The sequence below is a fragment of the Vanellus vanellus genome, assembly GCF_965231255.1.
Source record: "Vanellus vanellus genome assembly, chromosome: 6".
Lineage (NCBI taxonomy): Eukaryota > Metazoa > Chordata > Aves > Charadriiformes > Charadriidae > Vanellus > Vanellus vanellus.
The window spans coordinates 65,087,435-65,110,183 of NC_138911.1; the positions used below are offsets into that span (position 1 = coordinate 65,087,435).

At 41.8% G+C, this 22,749-nt stretch overlaps 1 protein-coding gene across 1 annotated transcript in view; it reads left to right on the top strand.

The window, feature by feature from the left end:
- LOC309673905 (uncharacterized protein) overlaps positions 1-15,171 on the top strand; it is a gene marked incomplete at both ends in the record, with an annotated part of 28,464 nt that extends 13,293 nt beyond the window's left edge. Inside the window, 4 exons of the mRNA XM_082485787.1 lie at positions 11,534-12,179; positions 13,081-13,351; positions 13,997-14,144; positions 14,977-15,171. Of these exons, the coding sequence (XP_082341913.1) occupies positions 11,534-12,179; positions 13,081-13,351; positions 13,997-14,144; positions 14,977-15,171 (1,260 nt within the window). The remainder of the gene's footprint in view (positions 1-11,533; positions 12,180-13,080; positions 13,352-13,996; positions 14,145-14,976) is intronic.
- Between the last annotated feature and the right edge of the window lie 7,578 nt (positions 15,172-22,749).

Sequence of the window (22,749 nt, forward strand, 5' to 3'; positions counted from 1 at the left end):
GTGTAGCAGGTCACTGACCATTTGCTCTTGGAATATGGGGTGTTCATTCTGCTCCCCATCCCTGTCGTCCAGCTCAGTGAGCTGGGTACCCTGAGGACAACTGGTCTTACCATGAAAGACTGAGACAAAGAAGGCATTAAGTACCTCAACCTTTCCCTCCTCCTTGGTCACTATGTTTTCTCTCCACATCCAATAAAGGCTGGAGATTCTCCTTGGCCCTCCTTTTGTTGTTAATGTATTTATAGAAACATTTTTTGTCTTTTATGGCAGTAGCCAGAATCCTTTACCAAAGAATTCTTTGAAAGAGTTGCTATGTGTGCTGTTTGCAATGATTTAATTGGTTTATGTCATATCAGAAAAAAGATGATTCCTCAACAAAGGATCTCAAAAAACCCCTAAGCTAGTAGGGAGGGAAGACCCTTTATAAGAAATAACTTCAGGCATGTGCTATTCAGAGAAGTCAGAGATCATGTGGGACTTGAATGAATTGTGAGATAACATATTTTGCTGGTGGTCCCACCTTGTTCATGGGTAGGGGTCTTGCAGAACTCAGTGACTGGCTGATAAAATGGCAGAGGAAAATCACTGCCAATAAACACAAAGCAAAGAATATGAGGAAAGAAGCCCCTGTTTTATATGTGGCGTGGTGGTCTCTTAAGTTAGACATTGCCATTCAGGATAGACATTTTGCAGTGATACTGTACAGGCCACTGAATAAGCCATCTTCATGCTCAGCGCTGGTGAAAAAAGAAGCCAAGCAGTGGGAGATACAAAGAAAGGAAGAGAGAGAAAAAACCATCAGTGTGCCCTGTGCCATGGTTTGCTCACACTGTGTGCAGCACTGGGCACTGACGAACCTTTAGTTTAAGCTAAGGGTGGCCACTTTGCATGGCTTGTAGGGTAATGTTATCTGTACATATACTGTTTATCTATGGGCTCAACTCAGAGCCAAAGCCTAACTGTTTATTTCCTTTTGCTACGCCCGAGGGTGTCTAAGACAACAGTATGGGGCTGGCATTTAAGAGCGTTTTTATTTCCTCAATTAGCAGCAACACTTCTATCAACTCAGTCGTTCAATAGGAAATAACTCAAAATTAAAGCCGACTTACATGACTCAGTAGTTTAGGAGCATTCATTATAAAAAAAAGAAGTGCATTTTTGGGGTAGTTTACAAGGGTCTTTTTTCCACTTCTTTGAACGATGGAAGCAGGTGAATTTACATTTGTAGCTTATTTGCAGTTTTGGTCTTTATACAATCATTGATCGTACTTTTTACAATGACATGAAAGCCTTGTTATTTACCAATGTACTTTCACAAAGGCTTTGACCAGATGCATCATATCTCTTATTTAACGTTTCTGAGTTTTGTTCTTATATTTCTCTATCATATATATATATATAAATAAATGGGAATATCTCATGACTAGCTTTTTTTCCCCATCGGATTCATACCAAACTTTCCCGTTTAAAATTTATTTTTTTAATGTGAATTAGCTCTCAGTGTACCAGTTCTAAAATGGTTTTCCTCTATATCTATGACTTTACAGTATATGACAAGTCTATTTTTAGTCCATGAAATAGGCGAATGAGAATAAAACCTTGAGTGGCAAAATAATTTCTTCCTCATTGTTCAGGTCTCCTACAACTGGTGCAGAAGTTTTTTCCATCCTGACTTGAAAAAATAAGTAAGTGCTTGATCTAAACTTTATTGTAAAGAATTTCTTTCCAGTCAGTCTTTTTCTACAATAGCCTTTAGATAGTTCCCATAGTCCCATATTGGTATTATCTTCACGTCCAATAAATGACATTTCTCTCCCAAGAGAAATTTCAAGAGGTTGAATTTTCCAAAGATGTGACAAAAATTTAAAATCTCAACAATTTTCCTGAAAGTGGTTTTGAAATTTTCTTCCATTTTATTGGAAAGTTGTAGAAAAGTTTATCACTTGATAGGATCTTATAAAATAAAAGTTAGTGTGGAACATTTTTGTCATTTCTGTGTGAAACTGTTGACAAAGCCAACGCGTTCCCGAAAATATTCTGATTTCTCTGACTCTGCTTTCTTACGTGGAAATTGCTCCCTCAGACAACTTCCAAGAAGTTTTTCTGAGAAAGGATTTTTAAGGGGAACAATAAGGGCTACAGGAAGAGTCTGGGTGCTTGCACAGTCCTGAGAAAAAGGAAAGTTTCTCAGATGCAGAAAAAGCTGAAGTGAACATTTGTGAAGCAGTTTGTAAGTAACGCAATGCTGAAGTTGTACCTCGGTTATAAGCCTACTGCTATCAAAGACGAATTAGGGACCCTCAGCTCAACAGATTTATGGACTTCTTAGCTCTGGCTGTGCACTGTGTGCCCATGGAGCAGTAGAAGAAATAACTGGTTTTGTGGTAAACTATGATGGGAAATGTGTTTAGAATACGCCGGTAAAAAAATGCCTCCTTTGGAGACAGTGAATCCTCTTAGTCTTTGTCCTGGCTTGCAGGATTCTGTTTCTGGTGAGGAGATCCTAGTCATTGTGCTTCACAAATTACCTCAGGAGGGATCTCAATAGTTCAGAGATCTCCGAAGAGCACGGGATGCTCAGTGTCATCTGTGCTGTAATATTTGGGTGTTGGGGTTGGAGTTATAGTAATTATGAGTGTGGAGGCGAATTAGAAAAACAAACGTGTTTGTTAAGAGATTAATTCAATCATCATTAGTATGAGAGCTGGAGCATTCACAAAGGCCGGAGACCAGTTCAAACTGGTTTTCATAATCCCCACCCACCTAAGTTCTACCAAAGCCATTAATTTAAAAATGTTGCATCATCAAGGAAAAAAAAATTACTCTCACTGGCTGATCAATGAACCTGAGAGCAGGACATCGTCACCTAGAAGTTCTTGTGACCTGATTAACCTTTTTGCTCTCTACAGCTGAGCCCCATTCTTACTGACCCGAGCCCCAAGAGTGCCGTAATGCTCTTTCTGCTGCTCTGTGGAAGAAGACACCTGGGTATTTTGTGAAAATCAGTCTGGGCTTTCCCTGGTCCCTAAAGGTTGACTTTTGATGAAGGATTTTCTGTGATTCCTTTGGGAATGCCTTCCTCCATGATTCTTCACCAGGCTGTATTGGTCATTGGTCCCCAACCTGATGGAGGGAGCAGGGGGTAGAGGCATGGTGTGCCAAGGAGGTGAGAGTGGTCTGCAAGTGACTCTGGGTGCTGTGAAGAAAGGCAGGAAAAGAATGTCAGAGCAGATACCAGTTTGCAGAAGCCAACACTAGACAGGGTATTGACTAGTTTGATGTAGAGAAACTTTTATTTGTACTGAAATAGTAAAAATTCCAAGATTTTTTTGTTAAAACTAATAAATTTGAGATCCTTGTGAAATGGTCAATTACATGGAAAAATGGCTTTTTTTACTTGTCTTCATATTGACGTAGAGTAGGATTTTTAAAAGCTATGTGGTGTTGGCCTAAGTCGTCTTCCAACAAAGTTAAAAGCTGTGGCCAGAACATAGCTTAATCTACGCTATATTCATGCAAAATAAAACTGAAACCTGTCTCCCTTCTGCGTCTTTACCCTGGTGGACTCCTGTGTTTGTACCCTCATTTTCAACAGAGCTGTTCTGTGTGAGTAGAGAGACTGACAAGGACTAAGAATCAGGGTAAATTGCTTCTGTGCCTTGCAAGACCACTTTCTGGGTCCTTTCTTTGAGCATTAGCCAAAATCCATATTGTGTGCTTGGGCAGCTGAGCTTCTGAGTCACAGAATAATGTCATTACTGTTTACTTCAAGCCACTTTGATCAGCCTTACTTGATCAAAGTGATTAAAGGTAGGCACTCGATTCAGTATCGCTCGGGAGTACAGAGGAGGAAAAGGAAGCAGCTCGGGTGAGATGGTCCCAGATAGCAGGGTCAGTGGACCAAATGGGAAGGTGAAGAAGAACTTTTTAATGAAGGCTTTCAAAATAATGTTAGTTGCTTAAGTCTTGAATTACTCATTGGGATGGTTCTTGTTAACTATATTTTCATGTTGTATAGACACACATTTATTACAATTTTAAGTACTATATAGCTGTTGGAAACCCATAATTAATTGATTAATTTCTTTCTTTCTTTAACGCAAGAACATTATTAGGAAAGAAGGATGGGTGAGTAGTTACACAGCATTGGGCTGGGACTTGGGAGTTTCTGCTTCCCTTCCCAGCTCAGTCACAGGTTCACTTTGTACAAACTTAGCTTCCTGTCCGCTTATAGCTATCCATTGAGGATGACCATCCTTCCTGCTTTGTTGAAACAGTCAGAGAGGGATGCAGGTGCCTTACCATAGGAAAATAGTATGATTTTCAAAGCACAACACTGGACTGACAGTAGATGAAGAGGTTCAGGTGAAATGATCCCTGCTGGCATGGTGCTTGGGTCAAACCGGAAGGTGAAAAAAAACTTTTTAGTAAGCACAATGATCTTATCCTTCTCTATCTTTCTGTACAAGATTCTTGTGTTGTAGGCACTGGCAACAGATATTTGCATTTTGTGGTTATGAGTGAAAAAATCTTCTGGTAGAAGGGTTGGCTTGGGCAGTGTCACGTGGTGCATGCGGACTATTAATAATTGAAACTTATGTGTGCTTAATCACCTCTCCCCATGCTGTAATGTCCCTAGGTAGCTAGCACCTCTTGCATGCAAGTACCAAGCACACCAGGGAAGAAGACACTTTCTGTAAAGTCCAGAAGACTTTTTATGGAAGCAACTGAGTTTCCAACTTCACTTTGAAGCTATATAGCATCCTGCAGACCATGGATTTTCAAATTGTGTATCACTGTTACTGAGGGAGATGCCATGGTACCAAACTGTTAAAAAATTATCCTGTCATCATTAAAATCAATAAAGAACTGAAATCATGCTCAAGGCCATTGAAAGTAACTTTTTGTTTTCATGTCATCTTATGTCAGTGAGGAAGTTGTATGTGTCATTTTTATCTTAGAGATGAGAAAACTGAGGCCCATCAGACTGTGTTAGTGTCCTGGTTTCAACTGGGATAGAGATAATTTTCTTTCTAGAAGCTGCTGTGTTTTGTATTTACTATGAGAATAAGGTTGACAACACATATTGTTTTAGTAATTGCTAAGTATTGTTTACATTAGTCAAGGACTTTTTCAGCTTCCCATAGGAGCTGAGAGGGAGCGTAGACAGGACAAGTTGGCCAAAGGAATATTCCCTACTACAGACATCATGTTCAGTATATGAATGGGGGTTGGCCAGGGGGGCAGGAATCCGAGTTCACTGCTCGGGACAGGCTGAGCAACAATTCATCAGGTGGGGAGAGCAACTTGTGTTGTATCACTTTATTTTGAATATTCTTTTACTATTATTATTATTATCATCATCATTATTATTATTATTATTTTCCTCTTCTGTTACTGTTCTATTAAACTGTCTTTATCTCAACCTTTGAGATTTTTTTCACCCTCATTTTCTTTCTCTTCTCCCTACCGTATGGGGTGGAGTGACCGAGTGGCTGCATGGTCCTAGTTACTGTCTGGTGTTAAACCATGACAGTTTGACATGTTCCCAAGGTCAAAGCTGAGCTGCTCAATACAGCTAGCAACCTATACTGAATTTTCAACCCAGTGGTTCTCTCATCATGCAGTCTATCTCATCCTGAAGTCATTCCAGTATCTTGAACAGTATTTGGGCAATGGAAGGTACTCTTGGACATCTTTATAGTGAATAAGATTGCAATGGGGCTATTTTGTCAACTATTTTCAGGGTTAGAGGGAAAAGGAAACGGAATGCGGGGTCTAAATAAAGTTTTCTAATGTTAGAACAACCTGCCTACTGTCCTGCTCCTTTTTCAGGAGGGCTCAAGTCTGCTATAGGTCCTGTGTCATATCTGTCAACCTGCACAGTTCTGAAGAAGCATTAGGAGGCTTAGTTGCTATTGATGCACCATACATGTAACACACCTGCTACATTTTAGTAGGTAATTTGTAACTGGCATTGGTTTTCCAACCAAAAAATGGTGATGAGTGTTAATTCATGGTCATTGCCATTGGTACAGTATATATATATATTTTTTTTAAATTCTAGTCCCTACTCTCTACTTAGTTTATACATATTATTAGTGGTGCTAATTCAAATGAAATAATTTGTGTGAGCAGAATTTCCCCCTTCTCTTGAATGTTCTCGTCACTATATACAGACTGTATTTCATCCCCATTTCACATTCCCTTTCTGAACTAATGAATTTTGCCTTCCTGGCAGGACAGTAGAGGAGATGCTCCAAGAAGTATTGAAAGCATGGCATGACCACTGTGGGCAGATTGGGCCTTGTTTCTTCATTATATACCTCACCCAGACTAGAAGAACCATAACTCACCAGACATGAATACATCTTCAATCTTAAGAATTTTCTCTGCACTCTGATTGCTTGATCCTTCACAAAGTCTATTAAATAACTCAAAACTATTGGGGGGAAGGGAGGGGAAGGCAATGTCCCTTTCCTTCCTAACTCCACATTAAGTTTCCTTCCTTGCTGCTATGTCAATATACTTGTGGTCTATGTACTTTACACTTAGATATCTTTGTGTTACTTTGGGTATAATAGATCTATAGGGATAAAGATTTTTTAGATATTTGAAGTAATCTGTGTGTATGTGATCCATAATCCCAGAACAGCTATTATTGTTGCTAAATTAACACGAAACCTATAATTTCCTGACCTAAAGTGTAGAAGTGTAACAAAAACACTGGACAAGTTGAATGGTTCTGTTGTCATCAAATATACCAGCCACTGGTTAGAAACATAGAATCTGTAGGTTGGAAGGGACCTCTAAGATCATTGAGTCCAACCATCAACCTAACACTGCCAAAACCACGTCCCTGAGCATCACATCTACCTGTCTTTTAAATACCTCCAGGGATGGCGATTCCACCACTTCCCTGGGCAGCCTGTTCCAATGTTTGATAACCCTTTCGGTGAAGAAATTTTTCCTAATATCCAGTCTAAACCTCCCCTGGTGTAACTTGAAGCCATTTCCTCAAGATCTCTTTAAACCTGCTTCAGAATGATTTGTTCAAAACAAAGCAAACTGGCAGAAAGCTGTTTGCAAGATATTGGTAAATGCATGAAATATCATGTGGCTCTATTTCTTCTAAAGAAATCAAAATGTGAGTTGGGGTGTGGTATAGATACCGACCTACATGAAGTACACGGCAGTAACATAGACTTGGGTATTGTAGACTTTGTCATGGTTTTACTTATCGGGAAGAATAAACCACATCTGCTTGGTTATTTCAGTATTCTGACCTTTTATTTCTATTAAAAATAGGTAGTAGAGAAGCAAGATCTAGTTCAGTAGATGATTGATCAGTATGAATCTGGTTAACGTGGTTTCGTGACATAGTTTAGCGTTGAAATTGTGGTCAGGAGAGAGGTGGGACTGTAAATGGCTCATGGCAGTATGTGGTACACCTGGCACGCATTCATCTGTTCATCATTTCGGTTTAAAGCTGGTGTAGCACCTTATTGCTGCTGCTCTAATGAAACGCTAGGGAAATGCCTTGTTAAAGTGTAGCTCAACATTATTATAAACAAAACAGTAATTACAAGGCCTCACAATGAAAAAGAAAACAAGAGGCTTATAGCCACTTTGTAACACAGTTTGTCCTTGACCACCATGACCCGTCATTCTCCTAGGCTTTGGTGAGTAAAATAATCTCTGTGTTTGTGACCTTTTACAGACACAATTAGAAGGAACAAGTAAAAAGGAAAGGGGAAAAAGAAACAAAGAGGAAAACAAAGAAAGGGAGTGCCAAGACAAGGTTTATCTATGTTTGTAATGACAAAATTACACATATGAGTAAAGAAGTACAAAGGGAAAATGTCATCATAAATGGGGAAACGTATTTCATGTTACTGTTCAGTCATGGTCTTTGCTGTTAACGGGAAAAATTCAGTCAGCTTGATCCATTAGCATTTTATTCTTTTTGGAAAAACTTAATAGAAACAAACAGTACTTTTTCTTTTCATTGCAACAATTTAAATTTCTGCGAAAGGGACAAGGAGGAGAAATGAGTGTGCACATGCAGTACGTGCGTGTGTGGGAGCAGAGAAAACAGCTTTCCACTGGTATTCCCACCACCTGCCCGGGGCAGTAACTCAGATTCACTCAGAACTGAGATATATGAAGGGACCACATCAGTCACAGTAGGAAACCCGTCAGGGAAACACGTCTATCACATACCCTCCCGATGGCATGCAATTACAGTCAGATTGAGAGGGTACAGGCAATTAGTTCAGAGTCCATACTCAGGCTGAGGGTCAGGAGGCAGATTTGGCTCTGGTCCGACTTTGGAAGAGCGCCGAGCTGCTGTGATGTGCGGCTGTCTTCAGCACTGCACAGAAAGTCTGACTTCTGGCACCCAGTTAGCATCTGTTTCCAGTGGTTCCAGGCACGACCTCCTGGTTTCCAGTGGGGTCCTAGTTACCCAATGTTTACCTTAAGCTCCTCCACATGGTCAAAGGCAACAGCCAGAAAGTCACAGCTACTATTCAAATGGCTGAAGATCGCCAGCTCCATTGGCTGAATTGCAGAGATGATCCTTGGAAACCTTATTTCATCAATATTTGCTCTGTTCCCTCTTTTTTTTTGGGGGGTTGGCTCTAATTTTTATCAGGCCTGTTTAATGTTTAACCATGGAAATTAAGCAGAAGATGATGTAGCAGTATAAGTAACAGTGTGGAGAATAGCACGGTCAGCTGAATGCAGCAGGGCTTCTGATTTTGTAAGTACTGCACGTGTATTTTTCTTCGAGACTTGCAAATGATGCTTTCTGTGGCTGGTGGAATTTCCATGTTAGGTTAATTTCAGTTGTCTGCTTGTGACTCAGTTGCGTGCGGATGGTGCCATGAAATATTAATCAAGCAAACATGCAAGGGACCAGCGGGACCTGCTGTTCTGGGGAAATATGCTTAGCCTGAAATTAGAATAAAATAACCTTTGAAGTCACAAGGACTTGTTAAGTAGTTGTTAAAACTGAATACTGATGAAATCACCTTTTAGGTTGGAAACAGCCTTCACAGAGACTTGAAATTAGCTTAATCGCACTAGTGACTGAACAACCAGGTCCCATTTATAAACTCTTCTGGTCATTTAATGTATAAAACAACCACTGAATTGCTAAGGTCAAGCTCTCTAATTAGCACTAGGGTGAGTGTAGGGGGTGGGTGGAAGGCCACAATTTAAATTTAATTATCCCTTTTATTCCCATAGACAAACTAATCTGTGGTTTGGCAGAGAATTATTTTCTGAATTTCCAATTTGCATATTAAAAATACAGCCAGATTTAATAAATCCTTTCCAGTTTCTTCATCTTTGAAATGGTAACCAAAAAATATTTGTGGCTGAAATTTTCTAATTTCACAATGTTGAAATTAATGAGATTAACATCTCTAAAGGGAAAAGTATGTGGGCAAAACTCGATGACATCGTTCAGTGTTTTCCAGATTCTGGTAGAAATACCTCTTTAATATTTCTGTGGAGAGCTGTGATATCAAGAGAAGTTTTTTGACTGATCTGTTATAGTAGAAGTTAAAAACAAAGCCATGCCTAATATAAGCTTGCTGCAGAAAACCCATACTCTTTGCTTCAGAAATTCTTTGAAATTTAGGCTATACTTTGTTTGGACACAGGAAGTGGTCATGGACAGACAAAAATTACCCTCTTTTTCACTTAAGTATGCAATATCTCATATAGCTAGAGAAAAGCTGTCTATGAAATGTTGAAGAGCAAATGCTTTAGAAACATCCTCTGTGCTACATGATTGCTTCATTTCCCTGCAGTACATAAGGTTTTGGGTTTTTTTTTGGCTGGGAGGAAGAGGGAGAGTTCTGCTTAACAAAGATGCAACTAGTTGAATCATATTCCCACCCAGGGCTTTACTCCATCTTTTGGTTAACAAAATTAAAATTTAGCATTACCGCTTCTTACTGTAGGTCCCTGCAGTGGTCACCATCTGCTTTCAGACATACTCAGCATACTCAGGCTATAACAAATAAGAGAACACACAGCTAGTATATACTTTTGCTATAAAAAACAAGAAAGACCGCCATACAAACGAAAAAAATAAAGCAACTGGTTAATCACCAAGAACCCTGGAACTTGGGCTGCCCTCAGAAACTCTGTCTCAATCTTGTTTAGATAGTTGATACAGTCATCTTTCGCATCTGGGAATGAGTACAGGATCGAGAGAATTTCACCTTGGCAGGACAAGGGAAAATGCATTCCTGGAAGAGAAGGATACAAACAGGCTATGTTGGCTGGAAACCAGAAGAAGAGGAGCCCTAACAGTAGGAAAGTTCTAGAAATGTTGTCATGTAGAAGATGCGAGGGCAAAAATCTTATTTTCATAGACAGTTTGTTAGGTTTCTGAAGAGGGTTTATATGACATGCCTCCCCAGAATAGCAGGGAACTGCATTCAGTAAACTGGAGACTTCTTCCAGCTCCTGTGGAAGTTAGGAGGCTCATGTGAAATATATCATGTCAGCATTAGGAGAACAAGCGCAATGAAGAAACTTGTCATCTCCAAGGGGATTAGTCTGAGTGTCCTTTGAATTCCGAATGGAATCTGTGCTTTTTTTGCCCTTGGACCCAGGTCCTTCTTGTGTCTCTAGAGGCAGCCGCACATCCCACACAGTTTAACCCATAGTGAGGGGCAGAACACCACTTAACAAGTTACAGACACTTGTTGCAGCCCCCTGAAAAGTGGGGCTCTTTGTTCGAAATATGCACCTCATTATCTGATGCAAACCTGCTGCTTCCCGAGTGTCTTTAAGTCCACTTCTGCATGCCCTGCTGCCACGGCACAGGACACTCCAGGCTTTCAACTTGAATTTTGCCTTGAAGTTTATGCAGATGACTTTCATCCATCACTTACCAGCTGTGGCCAATGACTGGCCATGTGAGTAAGTAACCATGAAGTAATCAGTGGTGTGAATTTAACAAGCACCAGATAGTCCGTGATAGCTGCCCTGATGGAACTGAGGGAATTTATCCCACTTCCCACGAGAAGTGAGCTGTCTCACATTTTCTCACATTTACCAAACTGCATTTGGGCAGGTATTGTGGAGTATTTGATGCCTTTGAAACCCACACCCCATCTTACCTCACGTTAACTTTACTTTTTTGTTTAGATGTACTGTACAGGACACAATGATCCAGAGAAGACAATGTCATTGTTAATAGAGATTATTATGGACTTTGGCTCTACACTTTCATCAACAGTGGAGAAGAGAATTGCCTTTTCAGGGCAGTTACGATGGAATATTATTGTTTTATTGTGTCTGACAATTTATAATTTGGTTGAATTTATTAATGACATTTGACATTGTGTCTGTGGGCACCTTAAATTTCCTATGAATGTTAGAGCTTTATAGTTGCAGTATATATTATTTATGTTAACAAACTATTCATTACTTCTTACTACCAAGCTCATCATTACCCTCTGTTCATCTAATGACTGTTTATTTTGTGACAGAATAATTTGAAAAGAAGATGAAGTATCTCCTGTGCCTGTGTTTACTCCTTGCTGTTCTTTGTGCCATAACCCATTGCCACCACGAAGAAGTTTGCCATGAAGTCAATAATACTAATCTGCACGACGGAACCCAAAATTTATTAACACATAACTGTGACAAGCAAGGCTCTAACTATGCAGATTTTGCATTTAGTTTTTACAAGCAGGCTGTGTCAAAAGAAGCCGATAAAAATGTTTTCTTTTCTCCCATGAGCATCTCCACTGCCTTTGCCATGCTGGCTGTTGGTGCTAAGTCAACCACTCTGTCTCAGATATTTGAAGGACTGGGCTTTGGTGGTCTGACTGAGGCTCGCATGAATGATATACATGAAAGTTTTCATAAAGTTTTAGCACTACTGAACTGCGCTGATGTTAATATCACATTAAATACAGGGAATGCCCTTTTCACAGCTATTGGGTATGAACTACAGGAGACATTTTTACAAAACACCAAACAATTTTACGATGCAGAATTTTTTTCTATCAATTTCCATAAACCAGAAGAAGCTACGAAGCAAGTCAATAAATATGTAGAGGAGAAAACTAAGGGGAAAATTCCTGAATTAATTGGTCATCTTGATCCAAGTACTGTATTAGTTCTCGTCAACTACATTTATTTTAAAGGTAAGATATTTAACATAATATTTCAATAGATGATTTTGATGCTGAACAAAAATTGTAGGGAATTCTTGATGATTCATTAACAGAGTGATTATTTAGGAAAAAGCTAAACTGTGCAGGAACTTCAAAGTAAAGATTAGATCTGGCCAAAGGCAGGGTACCTGATTGTTGAGAAATATTGATTGCCTGATATTGGCCCAGTTTGCCTGAAAACTGACGACAGAAAAGTCCCGCTCTAGTGGACTGCCTCATAGACAGGGGCGCACTGCGCTCAGGCTCGCTGGTCTGAGAGCACAATGACCAGAGATGTTTCCACCTTCTCTATGCTGACTGTATGTGCCCGTCAAACCTAGTGGGCTGACATCCTTGCACTTCCAGGGTCCCCAATATTATGGTAGATCTACTAGGTACATGCATGAAAACTTGCGACACAGCATTTTGAGGGCCTGTGCTTCTGGAGCCCTGCTTGAGTGTTAGGATCCTTTATTCTCTTGATGAATTCCTCACCAGGCTGAGTGCCGCCAGTTTGCACGGGGTAAGGCCTAAGAGGAAAAGCACAGCAAGAATCTGTGGCTGAATGTTAAAGTGAGTGAATTTAAATGACGTAAAAGGCACAAGTGGTGGAAACATATGGCTACAACAGAAGCAGGACTCTCTCAAGTGGTCCTCATCAACCTTCAGTTGTTTTTCAGCGAGATGGGACTTAGTCACACTATGCTGAACTTACTGCACAGCTAAATTCTTTATTGTATGTTATGCAGAAGGTTAAAGTGATTTGGTGATCCTCTTTTCCCACAAACAGCCCTTCAGCATCCTGACATTTAAGCTGGTCTGATTTATATCAGCCATTTTTTATGATCTTTACATGTTTGAGTGCAACATCTTCTCTTTTTTCCCCCATTAGCTGCCTGGCAAAATTCTTTTGATCCTTTGCGTACACATGAGGATGATTTTTTTGTGAACGCAAATGAATCTGTTAGAGTCAACATGATGCAGCGTGATGGTAGCTATGACAGTTACTACGACCAGGATCTGTCTTGCGAGGTAATAGATCTGCCTTACACGGGCACTGCACGGGCATTGCTCATTCTGCCTGATGATGGAAAGATGATGCAAGTGGAAGATGCTCTCTCCAAGGAAACCATTTGTAAATGGGATGACAAACTTGAGACCAGGTAACTCTAGGTGGATGGATTACTATGTTTGAGTGCACACCATTACTTTTAAGAGAAAGCATTAATTTCAGATTGCCTCCTCCTGGATATAATGTCCTGATTTCATAAAGACGCGTTTTAAATGATTGCCAAGATGAGTCAGAGTAGAGCATATTCAATAAACAGCTGCAGGCTCTCTGTCCTGACAGAAGCGGACACAGCACTGTAACAACTGCCTCAAGACTTGCTTGGCTACCTTTTGCTACCATACCTCTTCCTTCATGGTGCTAACCTAATTCATTTGCTTCACTGTGTCTTAGATTTTATCCTCCTTTTTCCTTCTTTTAGCCTTTCCACAGTTGGTCCGCTCACTCTCTGTAGCCCTCCAGCCACAAAACTCTGCTACCTCTGTATATGGCACCGGGATGGAAGAATAAGAAGGAAGAAATTAGTTTTTATTTCCAAAATCAAAGGGAGAAGGCAGGTACAAGAAGATGGCGCATCTCTCTGGATGCCACAGTTGCTCAAGGAATACAAATACTACCATCAAACAAATTAGCAATCAAAAGAATGCTTTGGAGGGTCACTGAATTGCACACTATCCGGCCTGCTGGCTGAAACAAGGCCTTGATGCTTCACTGTTGTTTTGTTTTCTTTGTTCAACAGGAGATTAGATCTGCAGTTACCAAAGATTTCTATTAGCGGGTCTTACGACGTTAAAAACCTGTTCATGGAAATGGGCATTACTGAAGTATTCTCTAGTAATGCTGATCTGTCTGGAATTAGCGGCAGCCATAATCTTCAGGTTTCACAAGTAAGTGAACAGACAGAGCTGGTGATAAGGCGGCGGCTGGTTGCTCTGATCAATTATATCTGGGTTTTTTAAAGGTTCGCTTTCCCTCCTTGTCCAACTGAAGTTATAAGTAAAGCTCACAATGATGCGTAGAGGCTTGCTTAGTAATTGTTCTTTTCTACAGAGAGGGCCTGCTGTCCCGCCTTTGTATTATTGAAATATTGTTACGAAAAGGCTGGATATTCAGTACATGGAAAAGTTGGACAAGATTTTAAATGGTTTCTTGGCACTGGAATATGATCGCTTACATGCAATTGTGTCAAGTAAATTATAAATGAGGAGCATATTATGATATTTGTGTGGATTAGTACCTAAGTCTTTTAATATTCTCAGTTTCCAGGAAACTTCCAGTTTGCAGTAGCAGAATTTCACCACGTCAGTGTAAGCTACAATTTAATGCGGCAAAGATGCCAAATATTGCCCCTGTATTAGCGTTTAAATAGCAGTCTTCCATTAACCTTCCAGTAACAGAGAAAGCATTGCTAGTGGAAGTTCAAACCATCTAAGAAAATAAACCAGCTAGTGCATGGACTCTTACTATCCCCCTCTACTCAGCACTGGTGAGGCTGCATCTACAGTGGGTCCACTTTTATTTTTGGCCTTCCCCGTTCAGTCCTGACATGGACAACATTCCTGGTGCAGGCTGTTGGAGGTTTACCATACAAGAAGGTTTGGTCCACTGGGTTTTATAGCTCCTTTCTTCTCCTAAATATTCCACAAGAAGAGCGTGTATATGCACCCCTTGCTTGCTGTCCCATGTATGAACCACAGCGTTTGGTCTTTTTCCCTGCAGGCACTTCACAAGGCGCTGCTGGAAGTTGACGAGTCTGGAACTGAGGCTGCAGGAGCCACAGCCATAATCCTTACCAGACTTCTCCAACCTTCCATTACCATCAAATTCAACAGGCCCTTCATTATATTGATTACTGACAAAGTGACCGGCACCACGCTCTTCGTGGGGAAGATTGTCAATCCTACTCAGAAGTAATTGCTGAGTTATTGGCCATGCTGGTTTTCAGCGTGAGTTATAATGGCTACAGTCAGTGCTACTAACTACTCTCCGATTGAGGGTTATTCAGTAGTAAATGAGAAATTTCCTTATCAAACTAATAAGCAAAAATTTGTAAAAAACACCCAAGCAACACACAGTTTTAAAATGTAATGTTTTCCCCGCTTGAGTAATTCAAGTTATTAACACATTTTCCAAATTTTCCTCAGAAGACAGTTTTTTGTAAAGTCTGCTGCTAATTTTACAAGTGGTTTTGTCTAGACTGCATTCAGCTCTGGGTTACTCACCAAAAGCTTTATCCCAACAGGTAACAGGTTAATTTGTAATTCTATTACATCTTCTCAGGGAATTGCTGAGGATCGGTGTTCACCTGAGCCAGTCCCTACAGAGTCCTTTCTTCATTACATGGCACTTTGCTGCCTGTCATTTACCCTCAACCAACCTGTTCTTTCTCACATGTCCCAACCCTTTGCCTAGGACATCTTAAAAAAAAAAAAGCCACTAACAAAAAAGAGAAAATCCCTGAGACAATAGACTTAGCTGCTGTAGCACTCATGTCGGCAAAAAATTTTGAGAGGCAGTGATATTAGGCATAAACTGTCAAAGAATTGTCCCACTACAATGTCATCCATGAATTATTGCTATGGCTGATGAATAAATTTAAATCCACCATTTAAGGACTGACTGTCAGTGTCTCCAGTCTCTTCCTATCCTGGTATAAATCTTTCAAAATCAACGAAAACTTTCAGTCACTTATTAACATAACAGTGTAAAATATGTTTTAAAGTCTGTTAAGTGAGTCTAACTTTTCTCATATGGAGATGGCGATTCTTTGCATTCTCTCCTTATGTGCCTACATGGGTAAAACCTGTTTTGAAGAAATACATAAACCCTCTCTTGCTGCTGGGGGTCTGCAGAGCACCCACTCTTACTGCAGTGGAGCACTGGGGCCCAGTGCTCAGCATTGCTGAAGTCTATAGCAAACCCTTCCTCGCTCAGCTGCTGTCTCAAGAGACACTGACTCCTGCTGCACTGCTGTGACTCGTGCCACTATGGATTGACCCCGGACAATTTTTTTGCATGCGGAGTTTAGTCCCTGTCGCTGGGAAGGTCATGCTCCTTAACGTACGTTGCTCATTACTACAGTGATCCTGGCAATGTGCTGCAAGCACTGTGAAGGCGATGCAAGCCCCAAATCAACAAGGAGCTCCTTACCCCTGACAACTCTCTGGTCCTCTGACCTGTTCTCCCAAACTTGGTCGACTCTGCACCAAGGTGCTTTATTAAGACCCATCAGTACTTGTAGCACGGGTATGGTGTATGGGGGTCTATGCTTCTGACTCAGGGGGGCTTGGAGACTGCTGCCTTGCCTGAGTCCCTTTGCTCCAAGCAGCAAGAACTCAGTGGAAGCCCTGAGCTATTGCTTCTGCTGGGGCAAGATACCATCACTCAGTGGACTGGGAGATACCACGCCTCTGTGCGAAGCAGCGGCTTTTACAGACTAGAGAGATCAATGATAACTTGCTGTGGTGTGAGGCAGTCTTCTCTGCAGTGACTGTACAAACTCAACAAGAGCCGGGAGCAGCTCCAGTGAGATCCCTCCCTGATAAATCGGTGCACCAGCACTGATTAAAAGGTAGGACGGTGAGATTTTTATCAGAGGGGGGTGGCAGAAAAACAGGTTCTCATCCTATTGCTAAAGGGAAAGAGGTTAGGAAAAGTCTCACAGTTGCTAGGACAAAGCAGAGGCTTCGGGAAATAACACATGGAGCAACTTCCTGCCCCATCTACCTCCCAGGCCTTTGCTTTTGAGAGCGGAGGCAAGGAACTGCTGGAGGAGGGCTGCACCGGGATTTTTCACACTGGAGTGCGAGGAGTAACTGCTCCTGGCAAAAGTATCAAACATGGCACCTTTGAATGCTGGATGGGCTTAGGAGGTATCTACCAAGATATAGGGCATCACCACAGTTGTCCTCCAGTTGAGGAACTTCATGCTCCAGACCAGCAGGTTGGCCTGAGCTGTGGGAGGGACCTGGAGTGGAAAGAGGGATTGCCCTAAATTTCCCTGGAAGGGGAGGATGTCGAGACAACAGGAAAAAAAACCTAGTCTTGTGCCATACGTATGTGCAGGGCACAAAAATGCCTATAGTTCACAGTATGGAGATCCACAGAGCAGGGGGCTAATTATACCTGGCTGATGCTACTCTCAGCACAGTCCTGATGATATTCTTTAAGAACTGGACAATTCTGCAAAGTTTTTGTGGAGACAGATGACATTCTGTCCTAATTCGTAGAATCATAGAATGGTTTAAGTTGGAAAGGACCTTGAAGATCATCGAGTTCCAACCCCCCTGCCATAGGCAGGGACACCTCTCACCAGACCAGGTTGCCCAAGGCCACGTCCAGCCTGGCCTTGAACATCTCCAGGGACGGGGCCTCAACAACCTCTCTGGGCAACCTGTGCCAGTGCCTCACCACCCTCACAGTGAAAAACTTCTTCCTAATTTTCAATCTGAACCTGCCCTCTTCTAGTTTAGAGCCATTCCCCCTCATCCTATTACTACGTGCCCTAGTAAAAAGTCCTTCCCCAGTTCTCCTGTAGGCCCCCTTTAGGGACTGGAAGGCCACAATAGGAACTCCCCGGAGCCTTCTCTTCTCCAGGATGAACAGCCCCAACTCTTTCAGCCTCTCCTCATAGGAGAGGTGCTCCAGCCCTCGGATCATCCTCGTGGCTCTCCTCTGGACACGCTCCAGCAGGTCCATGTCCTTCTTCTGTTGGGGACTGCAGAGCTGGATGCAGTACTCCAGGTGGAGTCTCACGAGAGCGGAGTAGAGGGGCAGAATCCCCTCCTTTAACCTGCTGGCCACACTACTTCTGATGCAGCCCAGGATACGGTTGGCCTTCTGGGCTGCGATCGCACACTGCTTGCTCATGTTGAGCTTCTCATCAATCAACACTGACAGGTCCTTGTCCTCAGGGCTGCTCTCAATATATTCCCTGCCGAGCCTGTATTTGTGCTTGGGATTGCCCCGACCCAGATGTAAGACCTTGCCCTTGGCCTTGTTGAACTGCATGAGGTTGGCTTGGGCCCACCTCTCCAGCCTGTCCAGGTCCCTCTGGATGGCATCCCTCCCCTCCAGCATGTCTACCTCGCCAAACAGCTTGGTATCATCGGCGAACTTGCTGAGGGTGCACTCGACCCCACTGTCCATGTCACTGACAAAGATGTTGAACAGTACAGGCCCCAGTACCGACCCCTGAGGAATGCCACTTGTCACTGCTCTCCACTTGGACATTGAGCCGTTGACCGCAACTCTTTGAGTGCGACTGTCCAGCCAGTTCTTTATCCAATGAGTGATCCATTTGTCGAATCCATGTCTCTTCAATTTAGAGACCAGAATATCATGTAGGACAGTGTCAAACGCTTTGCACAAATCCAAGTAGATGACATCAGTTGGTCTTCCCTTGTCCACTGCCACTGTAACCCCTTCATAGAAGGCCACCGAATTTGTCAGGCATGACTTGCCCTTGGTGAAGCCATGTTGGCTGTCACCAATCACCTCCTTGTTTTCTATGTGCCTCAGCAGATTTTCCAGGAGGATCTGCTCCATGATCTTGCCAGGCACAGAGGTGAGACTGACTGGCCTGTAGTTCCCTGGGTCTTCCTTGTTTCCCTTTTTGAAAATAGGGGTTATGTTTCCCCTTTTCCAGTCGGCAGGAAAAGGGGAAACATTCCATGAAAGTTTTGTTCATCTGCCTTTCATCATTTGTCTGTGTTGCTTTTGTCTGTTTTAGTGTGTGATAGGGAATGTTCCTCTTCATGCTATCTAGTGGTATTAAAGGTAAAGAAGGAAAGGAAGGATTCTGATAGAAATAAGCTAAAAAATTCATTTACATACTGTGTATTCATTTTGTCTGCAGTAAACACACATATTTTATGGTGTCTTTCATTCATCTGTAGGTGATTTAATTAACACCCTTGTATCTTCCACTACAGCAAAACCAGATGTGATTAGGACAGGTTAATCCCACACATCCATTCTCTCAGTCTAGTGGACAGCTGGATCCAAACTAAGCCCTGAAAGAGAACTAGAGCTTCTTTATACTCGGTGAAGTGTTGTCCACTTGACTTCCTGCAGCAACAGTCAGCAGAAGGGGACAATACAGCTTACAGTGAAGAGGTGACCCCCTATCATAACCATCCAAGATCAATGACCTGCTGTGGGTCCATTAGCCCTGACCTGACATAATTACAGGAAGCTCTGAGGAAAAGAACCTAAAGAGATCATATCTCAGCTAAGAACCCCTGCAAGAACCCCTGCAAGGGAAGATGGACCCACTGGGATAGGTCCCTGAAGGGCAGCCTATCTGTGCCCCAGCAGGTCTGAGTGCCAGACTTCTCTTTGCAGCCTCTGAGCCATGTGGGACACAGTAAGTTTGTTCTATCTGACCTTGTTTATGGTCCACTGAGACTCTGTTTGCTAATGGGAGAGTTTCTGTCAGTAAAGCTGTGTTTGCTTTGCTCCATGGCAGGGTCCGCGTAGTATGTCACAAACCATGAAGCAGTTGTATTTCAGGGCTAATGTGGTGTGTGTTCAATGCATTTTACCTTTCATCAGTACGGAAAGGAGCTGACTGAATGCCAAAAGGCACAAAGCAATCAGATAATCACAGAATCACCAGTTGCTCACGTAAGCCCTGCTATTAAGATGCTAGCAGTACTTTGGCTTTCTTTTCTTATTCCCAGCTATGTTATTTGAGCCCCAACCCTGGTATCTGGAGAACTTGCCCTTGAATGGGCACACCAGCCCTCTCCCCACAGCTATGTCGTCTGTTCAGCCCTTGATTGCTGCTACTATTTCAAGGAAATGGGAATTCACCTAGATGTATGCCAACCCTATTCTAATTGTTTCAGTAGATTCAGCAGAACAAAAGCAGCAGGCTCTATCCCTGTACTCACAGTCGTTTCAAGCAGAGAATCACTAAGCTCTTAAAAACCAGTTGATTATGATAGTTCCTGTGCAGGGTGGTTTTTGACTGTGGATTCTGAGAACCAGGAGTACCTGTATGGCAGCTACAGGGCAGTCTCAATGCCTCACAACCCAGCTTGCCTTAGACGTGACTCGAAGTAGCTTTTGGAGGTAGAAAACAACAAAAGAGCTCATAGCGCTGTTAGTCCCTAATCCAGCATCCAAGTCTTCTCTCCAAAGCACAGAGGCGTTCAAGTTTCCTAGCAGAAAGAAGTGCAAGAGAAATAATAGCATCTTTAAATGCAAATATTTCAATGAAAACTCTAAATATTCACTGCAGTGCGATCTAGGATGAGTGCAAATTCTCAGGAGGGAAAGGAGCATGAAGACCACCTTGTATCTCTGAGCCCTGTGACACATCCTCCTAATTGTACCCAACCATCCAACACTCCCTGTTGGGTAGTGCACCTCTGCCCTCACCCGAGCAGGGCTGCTTTCATTAGATTTAAACTTAGCACATGTGTGCAATGGTAATATCATCTGTTCCCTGTAAACTGTTAGCCAGCAAAGACTGATCTGAAAATATTCTTTGTAAGTTCCCGGTCCTGGGTTTAACAGAGAATCCATTTTTACATAACTAGGTAATTGTGCTTTCCTCAGACTAACAGTTTTAAAGAAAACAATATAATTCATTCATTTCATGTCAATGTCCTTGAGTATGATTAATATCCTGGTTACACAAGTTCAGCTCAGCACTAATATTGCTGTAAATGACTTTGCTGCCTTCTTGCAAAAGAGAATTTCCATGATGAAAGTAGCTTTTCAGGTCAATCCTACCCCTGGAGATGAATTTATTACAAGTGAATTAGCCTGATTTATACAAATGAGTCTTTATTTCTCTTATTTTTGATTGCATTCTGTTTCTTTTCCATAAGCCATGTGGAAAAAAATGCTTATGATTTATTATTTTACTAAACAAGAAAGTATCCTTTGTGGTTGGAAAACTTTTGTTAACAGCAATGTGGTGCTTGTATGGAAGATCTGAAGAAGGCTTTGCCTGACTTGTGCGAATATCTCATTAAGGAAAAGTTGCTATATTTTTTCTATGTCTCATGTAGGAAGCAGAGATCACATGGAAGATGCTCTGCCGAAGGAAAAATGTTTGAAAGGAAAAAACAACGTAGAATGAGATAATTCACTAAGTGTTGTAGTAGTCATAAGAACTTTGGTTGCAGCCAGGAAAGAATCTCAAAGCAAGAGAAAACATCTATGCACAAAGGAGATGAAAGATGTAATGAAAAGTAGGTCCTAAAATGCATACGAATGCAAAAGAGGCTATATCCCTAGCCTTCATTTAGGTATGCTGTTCAGAAAGATGCAGATTCTTTAGCCATCGAAAAAAAAGCCATACCATATCTCGCATGTTCAAGGGACAGACACTAGAACATACAACTTCCATTTATTTTCTGTTCCTGTATATTCTATCTTTCAAGCCTGATCTCTATCCCTCCAGTAAATCTTACGGGTGAAATTTTAAGACACTTTGGGCCTCAGTTGCCCCCGTCGGAGATTACTGCCTCGTGCCCATGCCTGGTTTTGTGCTGTGTGTCATAATCGTGACATATTCACAGCTGTGTTAAGGGTGGCTGAGAAGAGGCATCAAACGGGGGCATATATACTCCAGCACTTCCAGCTGCTCCTTGGTTGGGGGGTGGGAAAGATGGTGCAGCAATCATGACAGAAAGCCTGTGTAGGTCCAGCCTAGATCGCAAAGTGTCCTGTGGAGGAACGTTAATGTAAGCCATGGATGGGATCGGGCTGACTTGCCAGAATGTGAGCTGCAGAGACTAAGGGCAGCCATACAGTCTCTTCTTTTGCCTCCATTGAAACAGGGAAGAGAATCGCTGCATTAAACCATCTTGGTGACCTGTCAGAATCCTCAAAAAGCTTACAGTGTCAAAGACTTGTTTAAGAAAAGGGATATGCACAGTGGAATCATATAATAAATTTCATTTTATAGAATATATTCATTCAGCGAGCTGATCTGCCTGCTGCTTCTTCACTGTGGTCAACAATATTAATCTGTTAAATAATAACACTTTGCAAATAATACTCTCTCTCTGGCTTTGGGAGAAAAAACTTCGAGTGTAATTCCAAAAGGTCTACATAAGGGATTTTCTTAGTGCTTGTTTAAGGCAACAGAAAGATAAATAATCTAAGGCATCAATTTAACTTTAAATAGCAATGCCAAGAGGTTGCTCTGTGTAGACAACTTCATTCCAAAATGAGAACTTTTATTCTCTGGTGAATTTGTCCCTCTAAATGTTGTTTGCATAAAAGGGGTTCCTCTGTATCAAGACGAAAAGGTCTGTAGAGAAAATTCTGCTAGTAAACTGTGATCTTTTCAGTATACCAGTTATGAGTTGTAAGATCCTTGCAAGAAGCCAAACTTTCAGTGTGATTCTGCTGCACTGCTTTCTGCAGGTAGAACTCTAAGTACGGAGCATCGAGTGCTGTGGATTATAGGAAAAGGAGCCCTGTGCCACCATCTTCTGGTAAAATCAAGGAATGGACGTGACAAATTCT